Source organism: Bufo bufo, chromosome 8 (genome assembly GCF_905171765.1).
Source record: "Bufo bufo chromosome 8, aBufBuf1.1, whole genome shotgun sequence".
NCBI classification, from domain to species: domain Eukaryota; kingdom Metazoa; phylum Chordata; class Amphibia; order Anura; family Bufonidae; genus Bufo; species Bufo bufo.
Window position 1 is genome coordinate 110242699 of NC_053396.1, and position 18375 is coordinate 110261073.

Sequence of the window (18375 nt, forward strand, 5' to 3'; positions counted from 1 at the left end):
AACTGATTTACGTGAAGGACTGCGCCCTGCATCTTTTTCTGTCACTGTTGATAAGGTGACATCAAAATTCTTTAAAAAAAATATATACAAATAATGTGAATAAGAAACCGACTTCAGCCTGGTTGTGAACACAACCTTACTAACTTCTTGAAAGTACATAAGGCTGTTTTGTTTTTTTTTTGTTTCGTTTTTTTCGCGCCAAAACCACACAGTGTCGGTTATTGCTGCGTTTATTTCAACTCCAGCCAAAAACCCGCTCCGGTGCCGCCATATACTCAGTTTCAGGCGCTCGGGTACCGTCTCTCGGTTACACAATGAGCTGAGCGCACTCCCGCGCCTCTCATCACAAGCTCACTTGACTCAGCACTTACTGGAACACGACACCATTTTTTGTTTGCCGTCGCCTCCCGCGTTTCCCCTACAACTACTTCTAGCAGTAAAAAGACACCGGTCCCGCGGATAGAGCTTTCTGTTGAATGCATCTTGTGAATGTAATAGAAGACTCGGGTCAATGTCTGACTGAATGATGAGGTTTTAGGAAGCGAATCGTAAAGAAAGAGATCCCTCCCGCCCGCGTCGGTGTTGTGACGTGAAACATGAGACCGCGGCTGACGCTGGGGCGGTGGGTGAGGCCGGGGCTGTCATGTGACGGCGCTGTGTGCTCGCAGTCAGTGTGACAGTGGTCTCTGAGGTGTGCGGGCCGGAGATGGAGCGGTACCTGCGCGGTGTGCTGATGTGCCTGCTCGGCTTAGGTAGGTAGGACGGGGCGGTTAGGCGCAGGCCCGGCGTCGCTCTCCTCGGAGGGGTAGCGCAGCTGAGGCGAGCCGGCTGTGGACGAGGGGGTTCAGGTGAAGTGTGGCGGTACATGAAGGTCACTGACTCGTCCTCCTCTAGTCGTGTCTGTATCCTAGAAATGTGGGTGATTCCCAATATGGCTGCCCTTACAGGGGGGCCCCCGGTTTCCCCGGAGAGCGGTTCTCTAGAATTCTAATGGAGTCTGGACTAGCAGAATCACCACCATTACCGGGCCTCCCGCTATCTGGGTACCAGTAGTACAGCTATGGTGGCTCCAGGTAGGTATCCTTTATGCCAGAAGTCAGCAACATGTGCGTTTTGGGAGTTGAAGTTTCCCTGCAGCTGTAAGGCTATGTTCACACTAGTGTTTTACTGGATCCGGCAGGGCTCAGCAAAAACGCTTCCGTTACTGATAATACAAACGTCTGCGTCCGTTATAAACGGATCCGGTTGTGTTATCTGTAACATTGCCAGGACGGAGCCGTCGTGAACTCCATTGAAAGTTAAGGGGGGACGGATCTGTTTTCTATTGTATCAGATTGTGTCGGAGAAAACAGATCCGTCCCCATTGACTTGCATTGTGGGTCATGACGGATCCGTCTTGCTCCGCATCCCAGGACGGAAAGCAAACTGCATGTTGCGGTTTGTTCTCCAGTATGGGAACGCAACTAAACGGAACGGAATGGAATGTATTTTGGAGCGCTCCGTTCAGTTCAGTTTTGTCCCCAGTGACAATGAATGGAGACAAAACTGAAGCGTTTTTTTTTTCGGTATTGAGACCCTATGATGGATCTTAATACCGGAAAACTAAAGCGCTAGTGTGAAAGTAGCCTTATTTGAGTACTGCTGTGCGGAGACCAGTGATGTCTGTTACAATGTATCAGTGGTGTGACCTGTGTGCACAGTGATGGCGGTGTAGTATGATACAGGTAAGAGGGGGGTCCCTTCGATTAGTTCCCAGCATTAGAGTAGCTGTAAAGATGATTTTCCTATGTTTCCATAATTTGGGAGCAGGAAGGACCCCTTGTACCTGCGTTTAGGCACTTCGGTTGGGTCTAGGGCGTCCTTGGCTCCACAGCCACAATGGGACGGGGAATACAAAGTCCATAGTTGTGCAGATGGGAAATGTTAGTGTCTTGTTAAATACGACAGGACACCAGCACAGCGCTGCTGCCAGCTTGCAGAGCACAATTATAATTCTGTCCTTGTGCCCACAAGTGATGGGTAAGGTCCTGGTGGTGCAGACTTCTTCTCCCGGACTTCCTTCTTCCAGACATCTCATTGAGCAGTATGGCTGCTGACTCCTGCGGCTTGTCGTGCTCGCCGCCTAGAAGAGTTGTCTGATGGGTGTGAAGGGTGCAGCCCTTTAATGCCTATTTACATGTAATCATTATGAAGAGCGCCTTGTACGAGTCCGTATGGGCAGGGACCCTCCACTGAGCACCGCAGCCACCTCTGTATAGTGCCAGTTACAACCCTTTTAAAAGGAAACCCTGCCCAAATCAAAAGTTCTCCATTGGTAGCATATCGCAGGGGAAGCGGGAGCAATCTGAAGATCCAGATCACCCCTGACCGGAAGCAGACAGGAAGCCTGAAGTCCTCTATACAATGCTTTCAGAATGGTCTCTCACAGGCGTATTGAAATCCGTCAGTATTCTGGCAATGGATTAGGACTTGTACATGCGCCATGGCTGATGCTGGCGGATGCAGACCTATTCAACTTGAACGGGTCCATGATCCATCCACACCATAAAAAAAGGAGCATGGTTTTTAGCTAATTTTATTTTAAAAAAAACGGAAAACTAAAATTGTTAATTGGCATAGATATTCAGCCCCTTTGCTGTGAAAATTGAAATTTTTAGCTCTGGGGCCTCCCATTTCTCTTGACCATCTTTTATTAAGCTTCACCAAACTGGGGGGCTTAATAAGAGAGCTGACCAGGCACCTAACGGTCATTCTGGCTGAACTCCAAAGGTCCTATATGTGGATGGGAGAAACCTCTAGAAGATCAACCATGCCCGCAGCACTCTACTACTCGGGGCTTTATGGCAGAGTGGTCAGAAAGAAGCCTCCTCAGTAAAAGACACATGGAAGCCCGCCTGGAGTTTGCAAAAAAACAAAACCTTAGAAGACTCTGAAACTGTGAGAAACAAGATTGACCTTTTTAGCCTCAATTCTAAGTGTCCTGTCTGGAGGACCTGCCACAACCATCCCCACCGCGCAGAACGGAGGTGGCAGCACCATGCTGAGGGCTGTATTTTAGCAACTGGTTAAAGTACAGAGATATTCTTAATGAAAACCTGATCCGGTGCTCTGGAATCTGTACACGTCTGTTCACCGTTTCTACATTCAGGAAAAATCACAGCATGTTCTATAAAACAGTCCTGGCCCGTAGAGGTGAATAGAGCTTCAGTGAAAAACGCATTGCATCCGGAACAAGTGCGGATGCAATACGTTTTTCACTGATGGTTGCTAGGAGATGTTGTTTGTAAACCTTCAGTTTTTTTATCACGAGCGTGAAAAACACATCAAAACGCATTGCACCCGCAAGGAAAAAACTGAACGCACTTGCAAAATGGTGCGAGTTTCACTGAACGCATCCAGACTCAATCCGTCACGCTCGTGTGAAAGAGGCCTTACCCTAAGGGTCTGAATACTTAATTTTAGTTTTTTCTTTTCAATATATTTGCAAAGATTTTGAACATTCTGATTTTGCTTTGAGATTATGGGGTCCGGTGTGCAGATGGATTGGGAGAAACTTTATTTATTTTTTATTTTTTTCATTTTAGCTAACGGCCGCAACATAAAATTTGCTGGCTTCTGAAAACTTTCCCGATGCATGTTACATAAGAGGTCCAGAATGTTCCTACAGTAATGATAAAAGTTGCGCCACCTGGTCTGTGACGCCCATCGTATGACCGTAGTTTGTTGTGTAGCAGCACAGCCATTGAACTGAATGGGATTGCTGGCAAGGTTGCTGCGACCCCAGAATCTCAAATTCAAAACTTATGGATGATTTTTTAAATTAAATAAAAAATTTTAATTCTTGGGTCGCACCGTTTTGTTTAGTGGAAGACTGCTTGGCCATGTGTAGCCTCCTGATCAGTCTGAAAAATGCATTGCAATACCAGATCCATTTTTCCAGTGTCATCAGGCAAAACGGATCTGGTATTTTTTTTTCTTCACATATTTTTAAAGGTCTGCGCATGCGCAGACCGGAATACCGGATCCGTCAATGCGGCAATTTGAATGCCGGATCCGGCACTAATACATTCCTATGGAAAAAAAATGCCATATCCGGCATTCAGGCAAGTGTGCAGTTTTTTGGGCTGCAGATAAAACCGTAGCATGCTGCGTTATTATCTCCATCCGTCCTGACTGAACTGAAGACTTCTTGAACAGATCGCTCTCCATTCAGAATGCATTAGGATAAAACTGATCAGTTCTTTTCCGGTATTGAGCCCCTAGGACGGAACTCAATGCCGGAAAAGAAAAACGAAAGTGTGAAAATACCCTTAATCAGAAGATATCTAATGTGTTTTGCTGGTTGCTTCCCCCCCCCCCCCCCCTGACCCCGGCGGCTGCAAGACACGAGAGGTATGGTTGACCTTTCATACTGATCCTCCTGCACGTAACCTGATCTCTGCAGCAGCTCTTCGCTCTGGGAGGGCAGGGTCCAGATCAGAGGTCGCAATAACGCCTGTACAAGCGTACCAATACACCTTAGACTTTCCCTGCCATTCATCAGCGCAGTGAGCGGCACAGGCAGCGCAGCGATGATGCTGCTGCTTGAAACAACCAATAACAAAGCTCCTTACAGTAAGGAGCTTAGTGATTGGTCAGTTTGAGCGGGCTACCGGAGCTTATGCCACACCGCTCTGAAGTAAGGAAGCAGGCGCACGATCCTCACTGATGGGGTAAGTGGCCTTGCTGTGTAGTGAAATTTAGTGGGGGTCCCGGATCTGAGCGCCTTGTTTCACTCTATAGTGATAAGTCTGCAGCGCTCAGCCGAGCGCCGTCTCTCCTCCATGCTGAGTGCGGTACTGAAGACGGCCTCAATAGAAGGTCTAGGGGACCGTCTGCACTACCGCGCTCAGCAGTGAGGAAAAGTGGCTGAGCGCTTCAGACTCCGGCTTATAGAAGTCAGCGGGGGTCTCCGCGCTAGACACGCCAACAAGAGACCAGCAGCAAGCAACACCAACCTCAGACTTGGGTCTGACCGCCAGCTACAAGACAGCGAGGACACGGGAGGGAGACCCTCAGGGCAGGTCATTCTATTGTCCCATAGCCATAAATATAAAGGAGGAGCAGCTTATAGGTGCAGCAGACTGTGATGTGCCTGTGTACCCGGTGCGGGGCCCAGCACATGCCTCCTGACTGATACACAGATGTCACAGCATGACTGACTTACAGATACCCCTACTCTCATTGCCAATGCAAGTCCTGGAGATAACAGGGGAGAAGAGAGGCGGCTGCATGAGCGTTAGGGTCGGGTTCACACACAGACAGTAGTGACCAAGGAAAAGCATCACTGTCCCACTATATAACGTACACTTAAACAATGTGCACTATTGTCCAGGACACGATCACACTATATACCGTATACTGTATCACTATGTACACTAACAGTATATACAGTACACATCCCACTATGTGCACTACATACAGTACATTAGCACACTGTGCTACCCTAAGGCTGCGTTCACACGGGCGAGATTTCCGCGCGGGTGCAATGCGGTAGGTGAACGCATTGCACCCGCACTGAATCTGGACCCATTCATTTCAATGGGGCTGTTCAGATGAGCGATGATTTTCACGCATCACTTATGCGTTGCGTGAAAATCGCAGCATGCTCTATATTCTGCGTTTTTCACGCAACGCAGGCCCCATAGAAGTGAATGGGGTTGCGTGAAAATCGCATGCATCCGCAAGCAAGTGCGGATGCGGTGCGATTTTCACGCACGGTTGCTAGGTGACTGTCTATACACTGTATTATTTTCCCTTATAACATGGTTATAAGGGAAAATAATAGCATTCTGATGACAGAATGCATAGTAGGTGATCAGTTGAGGGTTAAAAAAAATAAAAAAATTAACTCACCTTCTCCGTTTGTTCGCGTAGTTCTCCCGGTCTTCAGTTCTTTAAAAAGATGAACTATGGGCTAAAGGACCTTTGGTGACGTCAGATCACATGCTCCAATCACAGGGTCCATCACCACGGTGATGGACCATGTGATTGGAGCATGTGATCTGACGTCATCAAAGGTCCTTTAGCCCATAGTTCATCTTTTTAAAGAACTGAAGACCGGGAGAACTACGCGAACAAACGGAGAAGGTGAGTTAATTTTTTTATTTTTTTTAACCCTCAACTGATCACCTACTATGCATTCTGTCATCAGAATGCTATTATTTTCCCTTATAACCATGTTATAAGGGAAAATAATTACATCTACACAACACCGAACCCAAACCTGAACTTCTGTGAAGAAGTTCGGGTCTGGGTACCACAGTCGGTTTTTTATCACGCGCGTGCAAAACACATTGCACCCGCGCGATAAAAACTGAACATCGGAACGCAATCGCAGTCAAAACTGACTGCAATTGCATTCCTACTCGCGCGGGTTTGCCGCAACACACCGGGACGCATCCGGAACTAATCCGGACACGCTCGTGTGAACCCAGCCTAAGCCTACCACCCTGACCCTGCAGAGCCCTGTGCTACCCTAAGCCTACCACCCTGACCCTGCAGAGCCCTGTGCTACCCTAAGCCTACATAGCCTTACTGTGCCAACCTGACCCTGCAGAGCTCTCTGTGCCACAAAGCCTACATAGCCTCATACTGTGCCAACTTGACCCTGCAGAGCTCTCTGTGCCACACTAAGCCTACATAGTCTCATACTGTGCCAACCTGACTGCAGAGCTCTCTGTGCCACCCTAAGACTACGTAGCATTAGCGTCCAATCTGAGACCACTAACTGCCTGAATAAGGTACGTTAAAAATAACAGTTTTATAAAAAAAATAATCGGTTCTCCACCAAATCTGGCGATCAGGCTAGTAGTGTGAACTGGTGTATAAAGGATATTTATAAATACTTCACTCTGGTGTGAGGTGAGGATGAAGTATTTATAAATATCCTTTATACACCAGTTCACACTACTAGCCTGATCACAAGATTTGGTGGAGAACTGATTTTTTTATTTTATTTATAAAACACAATAAAGTTATTTTTAACGTACCTTATTCAGGCAGTTAATAGTTTTCAATAGCAGTACGTCCATTTTCTATCAAAAAGCAGTTAACTACAATCTGAGACCACTGCAGAGGGGGAAGCTCTCATGTAACAGTGTCCCCAGCTTTAGGCGTTGGAGGAATGACTGTAATAAGGAGTCTACTGTTCGCGTCTATACCAGCAAAAACTGGTGGCGGTGGTCTTATGTTTAGTATTGTCTAAATTTGCTATTTATGCATGGACGACAGTTCTGGATACTAGTAATGGTTTCCCGGCATAAATAGCAAACCCTTAAAGGGGTTCTACAATTTAACAATTTTCTGTTTCATTCACTCTCCCCTGCCATGTTGTTCCGATCTCATCTCTGACCGCCGATGTAGAGAGCTGTCACGTGACTTTCCTCAGCCAGGAAGTTTTTCTGTAGCTGACGTCACGACTAGCTTTCCCGGCATGCCTCTCTCCAAGGCAGTGGATACAAGTCGTGACGTTACAAAGCGATGGGAGGGCCGGACTTCTGCACTGAAGGAATAGGAACCTTCTGCGCCTGCGCTCTTTTTTACTGTCCATCGCGCCTTCTGTAGTGGGCGTTTACAAACTGGCTTGAACTGGAGGCGCACAGAACTATGGGAATTGTTTTGGTCTAGCTAATCCACTCCCACTACCGGAACTTCAGGGATGTAAACAGGAGTTACTGTGAGCATGAAGTATGAATTGCAGAAGCAAAATTGCCTGACAGTTACAAGGTTAGAATCGATGGCAGATTGTATGATATTTAGATCGGGCCAGGGCTTGACAAATTTCCTTGGAATCTAGGAGCCAGCTAAAAAAGTTAGGAGCCAGGCGGAGCTGTGTCATAAAGTCCCCAGTAGATGCCCGCCCCCCCCCCCCCCCCAAATAATGCTGTATACCATGTTACATATGCAGTGTACATGAGCTGTATAGTATGGTATATGCAGTATACAGGACCATGATGTATGTACAGTATATAGGATTATGACATTCAGTGTACCTGCTGTATACTATGATCTGTATACAGTGTACATGTGCTGTTTACTATGTTGCATACGCAGTATACAGCACCATGATATATGTACAGTATATAGGACTATGACATACAGTGTACTTGTGCTGACACCTCAGGCTCCTTCCTCACTTGGATGAGTAGTAGTAATTTGCACTGGGGGCGGGATAGTTACCTGCAGGTGAACCTGAGAGCCACGAGGAGGGCGCAGGTCAGCACTATGGCCCCGCACAGCAGGTCAGGCCTCCAGCCCATCAGACACAGCAGCCACTTAACGTGCCGCCAGGCCAGACTCTGCATTCCGCTTATAGAGCAGATGGGCGGCCCGAGCTCGCGGGGGACAGGACGGAGCTTCACCTCATCACACCACATCTGTCACAGTGGACTTCCGCGGCGTGCGCTCAGCCATGGGCAGGGAGCGTGTCCAAAGAGCAGCCGCATATATGGAACCTAAGGCACCGTCACACAGCTCTCCGCTCATCTCCACTCCTGTGCTGCCTCTGGACAGAAGGGCCCCCCTCCGGAGCGCCGCACCCGTCGCCCGGGCACCTTTGAAAACGGGCTGACAAATACCCAAGCGCCAGGACCAAATTCCTGGTCGCCATGGCGACCTGGCGCTTGGGATTTGTCAAGCCCTGATTTAGATGATGATTTAAGATTTTTTAGGTTCCCACAGAACCCCTTTAATGTTACGTAGGCCTTCGTATTAACCATTTGAATTACTGTAGCTTTCGTACTCCTCATCGGCTAAAAATACTCCTCAAAAATGGTAAGAGGAGTATTTTTACTCTTCCAGAAAAAATGTAGCGCGACCTCTGGTCCAGATACTCTCTGTGGCCCCAATAAGGCCTGCAGGTTAAGGGCTCATGCACACGGCCATTGCCATTTTTTCACGCCTGCAAATTGCAGATCCGCAAAACACGGATACGACCAGTGTGTTCCGCATTTTGCAGAACGGTACGTCTTGCCCTCTTTAGAACTGTCCTATCCTTGTCAGCAAAATGGACAAAAATAGGACAGGTTCTATTTGTTCTGCGGCTCTGCTAAAAAAAAAATGCGGATGGCACATTGTGCCATCTGCATCTTTTGTAGCCCCATTGAGATGAATGGGGCCGCATCTGATCCACAAAAAATGCGGACCAACACCAAGGTCAAACAACATGTGGCATAAGATACAACAAGCAGACTCGAGCAAAACTGATGTCAAATATTCCACCCCCCCGATGACTCTGCATGAGGACGAGAGATTGCAGTGGCCTCGTTCCTCCCCATACAGTGGAGGTGATCGCTGCATGTACAAAATACACTGTTATCAGGGTGGAACCAGTCCCTTCCGGATTTTTGCTTACTCAGTTGGCACTTCTAAATGCGTCTTAAGGGTTAACTTTAATAGATGACCCTTTTGTTGTGTCCCTTCGCTGCATCTAAGCTGCCAAGACCCGGTTATAAAAACAGCCCCGCTGCATTATATCTCCTGTGCATAGTGACAGAAAGGGTTATCCCGCCTCGTGCCAGATCCACCCTCCTTCAGCAGGCACAGACATGTGATTCATCTCTCTGGAGAGCAATGGTCCCGCTGGTGGTACAACGCTCCTGATCTGTGGTGAACTCTATCACCTGATCGGAGGAGAAATATGCTTACTGGTCAGCGGCAGTACAATGACTATAAGGGTGGTGGTGTGTTTTTATTTTATTTTATTTTTTTTAATCTGATACTTCCCCTTCATGTTATTTAAAGGGGTTCTGCACTTTCATTTAACTGATGATCTATCCTCTGGATAGATCATTAGCATCTGATTGGCGGGGGTCTGACACCCGGGACCCCCGCTGATCAGCTGTTTGAGAAGGCAGCGGCGCTCCAGCAGCGCCGCGGCCTTCTCACTGTTTACGCCGGCCCACTGACGTCATGACTAGTATCAACTAGCGTGGGCGGGGCTAAGGGCTCTTTCACACTTGCGTTCTTGTCTTCCGGCATAGAGTTCCGTCGTCGGGGCTCTATGCCGGAAGAATCCTGATCAGGATTATCCTAATGCATTCTGAATGGAGAGAAATCCGTTCAGGATGCATCAGGATGTCTTCAGTTCCGGAACGGAACGTTTTTTGGCCGGAGAAAATACCACAGCATGCTGCACTTTTTGCTCCGGCCAAAAATCCGGAACACTTGCCGCAAGGCCGGATCCGGAATTAATGCCCATTGAAAGGCATTGATCCGGATCCGGCCTTAAGCTAAACGTCGTTTCGGCGCATTGCCGGAGCCGACATTTAGCTTTTTCTGAATGGTTACCATGGCTGCCGGGACGCTAAAGTCCTGGCAGCCATGGTAAAGTGGAGCGGGGGAGCAACATACTTACCGTCCGTGTGGCTCCCCGGGCGCTCCAGAGTGACGTCAGGGCGCCCCAAGCGCATGGATCACGTGATCTCATGGATCACGTCATCCATGCGCATGGGGCGCTCTGACGTCATTCTGGAGCGCCCCGGGAGCCGCACGGACTGTAAGTATACCGCTCCCCGCTCCTACTATGGCAACCAGGACTTTAATAGCGTCCTGGGTGCCATAGTAACACTGAATGCTTTCAGTACACTTGCGTTTTTCCGGATCCGGAGTGTAATTCCGGCAAGTGGAGTACACGCCGGATCCGGACAACGCAAGTGTGAAAGAGGCCTAAGCTCCATTCAAGTGAACAGAGCTTAGCCCCGCCCACGCTAGTTGATACTAGTCGTGACGTCAGTGGGCTGGCGGTAAACAGTGAGAAGGCCGCGGCGCTGCTGGAGCGCCGCTGCCTTCTCAAACAGCTGATTGGCGGGGGTCCCGGGTGTCGGACCTCCGCCAATCAGAAGCTGATGATCTATCCAGAGGATAGATAATCAGTTAAATGAAAGTGCAGAATCCCTTTTAAATAACCTTTTTTACAGAGTTTTCTGGGATTTTTAACAGACATGCTCATGTAGCTGCTTACCTCATGTACCTCTTCCCCATCCCCTTTCTTTTTCAATTTGGATTCTCCTGACCCCTTTTCACCATGTAAATAAATCCCTCTGGTTTGTCTCCATCCTGTATGTAGCACTTTATGTTGTTGTATCCAACCAAACCCTAATGCCGCCCTCCTTTCTCTGCCACAACTCCAACACTGCCCCTAACGACGCCCAGCTAGTTTATAGCTCCTCCCACCCTGCTCATTACGTACACTCCCCTATCACTGCCCCTAACAACAACCAGCTAGTTTTATAGCTCCTCCCACCCACCTAGTTACATACACTCCCCTATCACTGCCCCTAACAACCAGCTAGTTCATAGCTCCTCCCACCCAGCTCATTTCATAGACACTCCCCTCTCAGACACGCCCATGGACATAAAATCTCAGAAAATAAGAGATGGCTACATGGACATGTGACCGCAGCCCAGAACAGAAGATAGGAGTGATAAGGTTAGAAGAACTACATTACAGAATTCCAGCCACCTTCATAAATAATTATTCTGTAAGATAGTGATGCAAACAAAAAAAAAACTTTAAAGAGGACCTTTCACTAGAATAAAAAATCTAAACTAAGCATACAGACATGGAGAGCTGCGCCCAGGGATCCCCCTGCACTTACTATTATCCCTGGGCGCCGCTCCGTTCTCCCGGTATAGCCTCCGGTATCTTCATATGTTCGGCTCCACCCAGTGGAACCTCCCGGCGTCTCCTTCTCCCAGGCTGTAGCGCTGGCCAATCGCAGCACTCAGCTCATAGCCTGAGAGGAAAAAAAACTCTCGGGCTATGAGCTGAGCACTGCAATTGGCCAGCGCTACATCCTGGGAGAATGAGACATCGGCAGGCTCAACTGGGTGGAGCCGAACATATGAAGATACCGGAGGCTATACCGGGAGAACGGAGCGGCGCCCAGGGATAATAGTAAGTGCAGGGGGATCCCTGGGCGCAGCTCTCCATGTCTGTATGCTTAGTTTAGATTTTTTATTCTAGTGAAAGGTCCTCTTTAAGGCTACTTTCACACTGGCGTTCGGTGCGGACCCAGAAACGCCAGTGTGAAAGTAGCCTAAGCTGTATGGAGCCGAATAGTTGTGACTACTTCTGTCTCCTGTGTGCTAATCCATGGTTGTCAATACGATGAAAATTAACATAGAAAACAATTCTGGGTTGAAATGAACTTGTCTTGCATATCACATCTGGTAGAGTTGGTTTCCACTGGAGCCAGTCTGAATTCAGCTTTCCTTTAGAGGTGGGCATAAAATGTAACCTGTACACGGGCCCTGCATGGATGGGGCCAAAAAATAATCCTGCTCTCTATTAAATCACATGTCCATGACCAAATTAGCAGTTGGAAATCAAGGAGCCCATATACAGTTCATACACAGGGGCGCTCTGTTATTGTATGCTACTGTGACATCACTCCTTTCAGGCCTCATGCACACGACCGTTTTTGTGGTCCACATCCGAACTGCATTTTTTGCGGCTCAGGTGCACTTCAATGGGGCCACAAAAGTGTGCTGTCTGCATCCGTTGCTCCGTTCCGTGGCCCCGCAAAACAAATATAGCATGTCCTATTCTTGTCCGTTTTGCGGACAAGAATCTGCATTTCTACAATGGGCTTCCCGTTTTGTTCCGCAAATTGCGGAAGGCACACGAGCAGCTTCTGTTTTTTTGCGGATCAGCGGTTTGCGGACCGAAAAAGTCATGGTCGTGTGCATCCAGGCCTCAGTCTGGACCTGAACCCAGATTTCTTCACTGAAGTTTGAGTTTGGTGTTCTGTAGATTTTATTATTTTCCCTTATAACATTGTTATAAGGGAAAATAATAGCATTCTTAATACAGAATGCTTACTAAAATGTGGCTTGAGGGGTTAAAAAAACCCTAAAAAATAACTCTCCTCATCCTGTTGTTCGCACAGCAGTCATCATCGTCTTTCTTCTTTCAAGACCTGCAAAAGGACCTTTGACGTAAACGCACTCACCACTGGTGACGTCAGCGCAGGTCCTGCTGAATGAAGATATGTTTGCAATTTTCACGCATCCTCATTCATTTCTATAGGGCCTGCGTTGCGTGAAAAAGGCATAATATTGAACATACTGCGATTTTTCGCTCAACGCACAAGTGATGCGTGAAAAACATTGCTCATCTGCACAGCCCCATCGAAATGAATGGGTCAGGATTCAGTGTGGGTGCAATGCGTTCACGTCACGCCCTGCACCCGCGTGGAATTCTCGCCAGTGGGTAAGGGGCCTTAAAAGTGCTTGCCTGCAACGAGGACGTGTTGTCAACCTGACGTCACCGCTGCGCCCAGGTCAACAGAACCCAGCGAAATATAACACAACCGGATCCATTCTTAAGGGATTCAGTTTGTTTGTTTCATTAGGACGGAAGCCTTTTTGCTTTGATTTTTGGGATCCCCCTGCCGGATCTCTAAACCGTATCGCAGTAACGCTCCTGCACCAGTGCGGTCAGCCTATGTATACTGGGCCTCTTCTGTAAAAGGCCTGCCTCTATAGAAAACAGCAATCCTGTGAGGTTGCACTGTATACCAGGAGGTTCCCTGATAACGGCGACCTTTCATCTTCATTATAAGGAGCAGATTTCTGGGAACAAGGTGAACAGGAGGTACGCTGCTGTGTAAGGGGGCGGCTGGAGCCAAGATTTCATGTAACCTAACGCCCCTTGATGGGGATGATTGGAAGTGTGTGCGGTCATGGGACGCTGTGGAAGTGCCAGGAACCCTGTTTATAGACTCCATAGTTAAATACTGTATCTACAATGCAATAGGGGAATATTCACATGTTGCGGGGTTTTTTGTGATTTTTGGGAAACTTTGCAGCATATGGTGAATAGACCAGTAGCTAATGCGAAGGTGCGGAGAGACGTACGCAGCTTATGGGTCTGGGCTTAGTGAAGAGTGACCCTGAGACACCTCATCCAAAACCTGCCAAAGTGTGGTCGGCCAGCGCAATAATGTACCGTAAACTTCCATTCCTTGTGTAACATCTGGTTGGTCCTTCATATGCAACATATATGGGGCATTTTTTGTGATTCTCCGTAAAATTCTTACCTTATAACATAGTCTTGGTGCGGGTTCTGTTAAAGCCACGTAAGCACACGTGAGCTGAACATGTCCTTTATCTGCACACGGCTCCACTTAGATTACAGAAGCCGTGTAAGCGGGAGGTCGGGTTTGGCCAAGATAATGGAGGGGCAGTGATTGTCGCTGGTGGTCCGGTGCAAGTGATGAGACGAGTGACTACTTTAGGAATGTGCCTGATATCAGTACAAACCCCAGGGGACATGATGTCCATTCACCCAACTCGCAGTAGTTTTATGTTCTAAAGTCTGATTGAAGCCTAGATGAATAGAGAAGGTATTTATTATCCTCCCTACGCCCGCTTTTTGCGACTTTTAAACGCCATTGCGCCTAACTCTGGATGCAAGTGGTGTTTCTACTCCAAAAACGGGGCATGGTGAGGTGTGGGGAGGCCATTGGCCCCGCACATTTATCTTGCTTTACGCCAGTTTTCTGGCATAAATAAAGAGTGAAATCTAGATTTCGGTTTAGACTTAGGAACTGATAGAATATGAAGATGCCCCCAATTTATGATAGGCCTGGACCTTGCCATAGCTTAAGCGCATCTTTTGGTGGTGCGGGGATATCTCTGGTCTTTGATAAACCCCCCATAGTGTTGAGGTTTATAATGGTTTATAATGTGCTTTGCATCCCGCAGCACATGGAGTCCTGCGCCGCCTCTGCCGTGTACCTGAGGCTTAGTGCTGTGATATGCCCCAGTATTACTGAACTAGAAAGAAAAGTGTCTGAAGGATAAGAATTGCAGTGTAAGGATCCGGCACCAGCCGCGTCACACGGAGAATGCCAAGTAAATGGGGTACAACACATGGATGCCAGTTCTTTGGCGCACATCACACCAGAATACTGATGCATCTACTGTAGCATGGTACATCTCTCCCACTGTGTAAATGGGGAGCATGACGTGTGTCAGATGGCCATTCAAATAGCAGATGCTTATAAGTGACACCATTCATGACCTAAATGAGCGTGAAACAAGGAAAAAAAAACTAAAACAAAGGTAAGTCACATGGAAACATATTAAACATTTTGGTATCTGATGCCACTCTGTAGATATCATGGCTGCTCCTACACTGGGTTCCCCTTGTACCCATAATGATCATACCACAGCTTGCCACCAAAGTCAGACCATTGCCATATATACAGTCCTAACCATAAAATCCTGCAGTTCTCACACTGACCATGAAGAATAATTGGCTTCACTTCTTTCTGTAGAGATCACTTTACTGCAGTTATCTGCTTATCTATACACAGAGGTGATATCATTGCAGGCATGATTAGAATGAAAGGATCCACCATTCACAGTAGGCGATTGTCCAAGCTTATCTATTCTTCCCTCTGCACAGGGCACACAGCATGCCTAGAAAACTCTCCCATAGAAGTCAGAGGTCCCCTCCAGACTATTGTGTCTATGGCCCATGGGGCTGCCGTAAAGCAATTTTCTTAGTGCTGTTAAGAACTGCTCTGGCAAGATGGCTGCCCCATAATAATGAAGTGTCGCTTGTTGATGCAGAATCTGCAAATTTTGCAGTGAATCCTCAGTGGGGTAGCCACATGTGGATTAGCCCTATAGTATGGGGCTGATCCACGGCATGACGAGCTGTAACCCAGAGCAGGAATCTGTCCGCCGACATGGCTATAGATAAAAGCTGTGGTTATTGCAGACCTCGGTAGTTACATAATATGATAGATTGTACAGTGTTCTAGGATGGTTGTCCACACATCAGCACTCTATAGTAACGCCTGCGCAGAAGGGAGAACACGTGAGGGACTTTGCTCCAGTGCAGTCGTCCTGTAGCTGATTGTGGTTATGGCACGTCTCAAGTTACTGATGAGGTTTCTTCTCTTCACCAGGGCTCATGACGGAAGCATTTGAAGTGGAGATAAAAGATGGATCCAATGCCTGTATATACGCCAGCATGAATGTCAACTTCACAATACAATATGAAACCAACAGTAACAAATCTGTAAGTCTAAGACCTTGTGAGATCCTTTTAACATATCTATACTATAGCATATAATATTGCGGTATTTGATAATGGAAATCAATCTAAAATATATATATCCCCATATGCCAGGTTCCTCGGAGTGAATATACTTACTCCACTCCCTGCGCTGGTCCCTGCACTGCTGTGTGTGGATAAAAACATCGGGGATGGGGGGGGCGCACGCGGAGCAGCTAATGGCAGATGGAGGATAAACCTCCCTAGCGTCACCCATGTCTGCCATTGGCTGCTCTGCCGCCAACACCAGACGTTTTCATCCGCGCACAGGGAGCAGGGTAAGTATATTTACTGTGAGGGGCCCGGCATATGGGGGACATTTTTATAGTATTGGATTAATCCCTTTTAAAGGGGTTGTGCCATCTGGTCAGATAGTGAATGAGACAGCAATGTGCACGCACAGCATACTCTCCTTTCATTTCCCTGCGAGTTTGGGAAACAAAAAAGCCAGGCAAGCGAGTCTGTGAGAAATGAATAGAGCGCGCACTGTGCGCTCCATTCACTTCTGTGGGATTGCTGGACATAGCCGAGCCAGCGATCAGCTATTTTCAAAACTCCCACAGAAACTAAACGTCTGCTCTACACTCATTTCAGGGGGTTCCGTTTTGGGGCCGACACCCATGTGACATTGGTGGCATATCCTAGTGATATGCCACCAATGTCTCGCATGAGTCAACCTCTTTAAAGAGGACCTTTCACCACTCCTGACTGAGGTGTTGATGGCTTCATGCATTCCCCATGTAATAATAATTCCGGAGCACCTCGTCTTATGACTGTACCTGGTGCTGTTCCTTTATTTCTACTAGAAGTCCTAAATTGCTAGCAGTCTGCAGTAAGGGTACAGAGGGGCGGTAACCAGTTGGGGTGTGCACCTGCACAGACTCACTCTATCCAGTCATTGCTGACATTGTCAGACTGTGCAGGTACACCCTCAATGTACCACCCCGCTGTACCCTTACTGCAGACTGCTAGCAATTAATTCATAACTTCTAGCAGGAATAATAAAGGAATGGCACAGCATACAGGCCAGCGAGGCGCAGGAGTTCTCACTCACAAGTTCAACTTCTAAACTTCGCAAGCACGTCGCGCCGTCACGTGGTGACGGGGATGTGACTCACTGCAGCCTGGTGAGTGGCGGGGCGCTGCGGCAGCTGCCCTGCAGGAGTCTCTGGTGCCGGGAGGAGGAGGTAGGTAGAGCGGCTCTGACTTTATAGACCAAATTATTTTAATAATACCCCAATAATAATAAGTTAATAACCTAACCCCATTCATAAATTACTGGTGGATTATTATAGAGACGGCCTCAGGCCAGGAGACATAAGGGGTTGGGTTGAACTGTGGGCTGGGGCCACCCGGCCACATTTACTAATCTTTGCTCAGGGGGGCCCTCATAAATATAGACCCACATGGTGTGGACTGGTCATTTTTACTAAGGAATATAGTTTAAACGTTTATGTGCAAAAGAGAAAATAAGAAGTCAGCTCCAATCAGATATCTGCACATAGACCAAGACTCTGGGTCTATGCAGATATCTGATTGGAGCTGACTTGGTGACTTCTTTTTTTTTTTTCTCTTATCTCTTTATTATGGCTTTGGGGGGGGGGGGGGGGGGTAGGGGTGACACCATTTTCTACCGCACCGGGTGACACCAGCCATAGCAACGCCACTGATACAGGCATAAGAGTTGACTTATTACATGGGTAATGCATGAATCTGTTAAACAGGCATGTCAGGAGAGGTGACCGGTCCTCTTTAGTGGTTGGGGATAGGGCGCTGCTGGACTCATTGGACACAGAACCTTTTTTAGCAAGTATTTTTTATTCTTATTTTTTTTTTTTTCCTCTTGCTCAACAGTGCATGTTATTGTCCTGAAAGTATAGCATTTAGTTTCCTGACTTTGCTTTTCTGAAAATTTAAAATTTGAGCTCTGTCTTCAAGATCTTGGTTTCAACACCAAACGTTGATCTTGTGTGCTGCCGCTTTCATTGGGGTTTTTTCCGGAGGTAAACCTATGAAAAATGTTGTTAGGGCACCCAGTAAGCAGAGGACAATACTTGCGTATGCCCTCCTGGTGATTGTGTTGTGCCCAGTGTTTATCAGTTCAGCAGTTGAATACACATGTGACATCTGCAGTAAGATTGTGAGATGCTGTAAGGCTACTTTCACATCTGCGTTTTTGCTGGATCCGGTTGTCTTATCTCTAAAATAGCCATGACTGATTCATCTCTAAAACCATTGTAAGTCAATGGGGACGGATCAGT

At 47.5% G+C, this 18375-nt stretch overlaps 1 protein-coding gene across 3 annotated transcripts in view; it reads left to right on the forward strand.

Moving 5' to 3' along the window:
* Positions 1-619: 619 nt before the first annotated feature.
* The window catches only part of LAMP2 (lysosomal associated membrane protein 2), a 53075-nt gene continuing 35319 nt past the window's right edge, over positions 620-18375 (forward strand). For all 3 annotated transcript variants that reach the window (XM_040406256.1, XM_040406258.1, XM_040406257.1), the window contains exons 1-2: positions 620-752; positions 15966-16078. In XM_040406256.1, coding sequence (XP_040262190.1) covers positions 707-752; positions 15966-16078 — 159 coding nt within the window. In that variant the 5' untranslated portion in view covers positions 620-706. The remainder of the gene's footprint in view (positions 753-15965; positions 16079-18375) is intronic.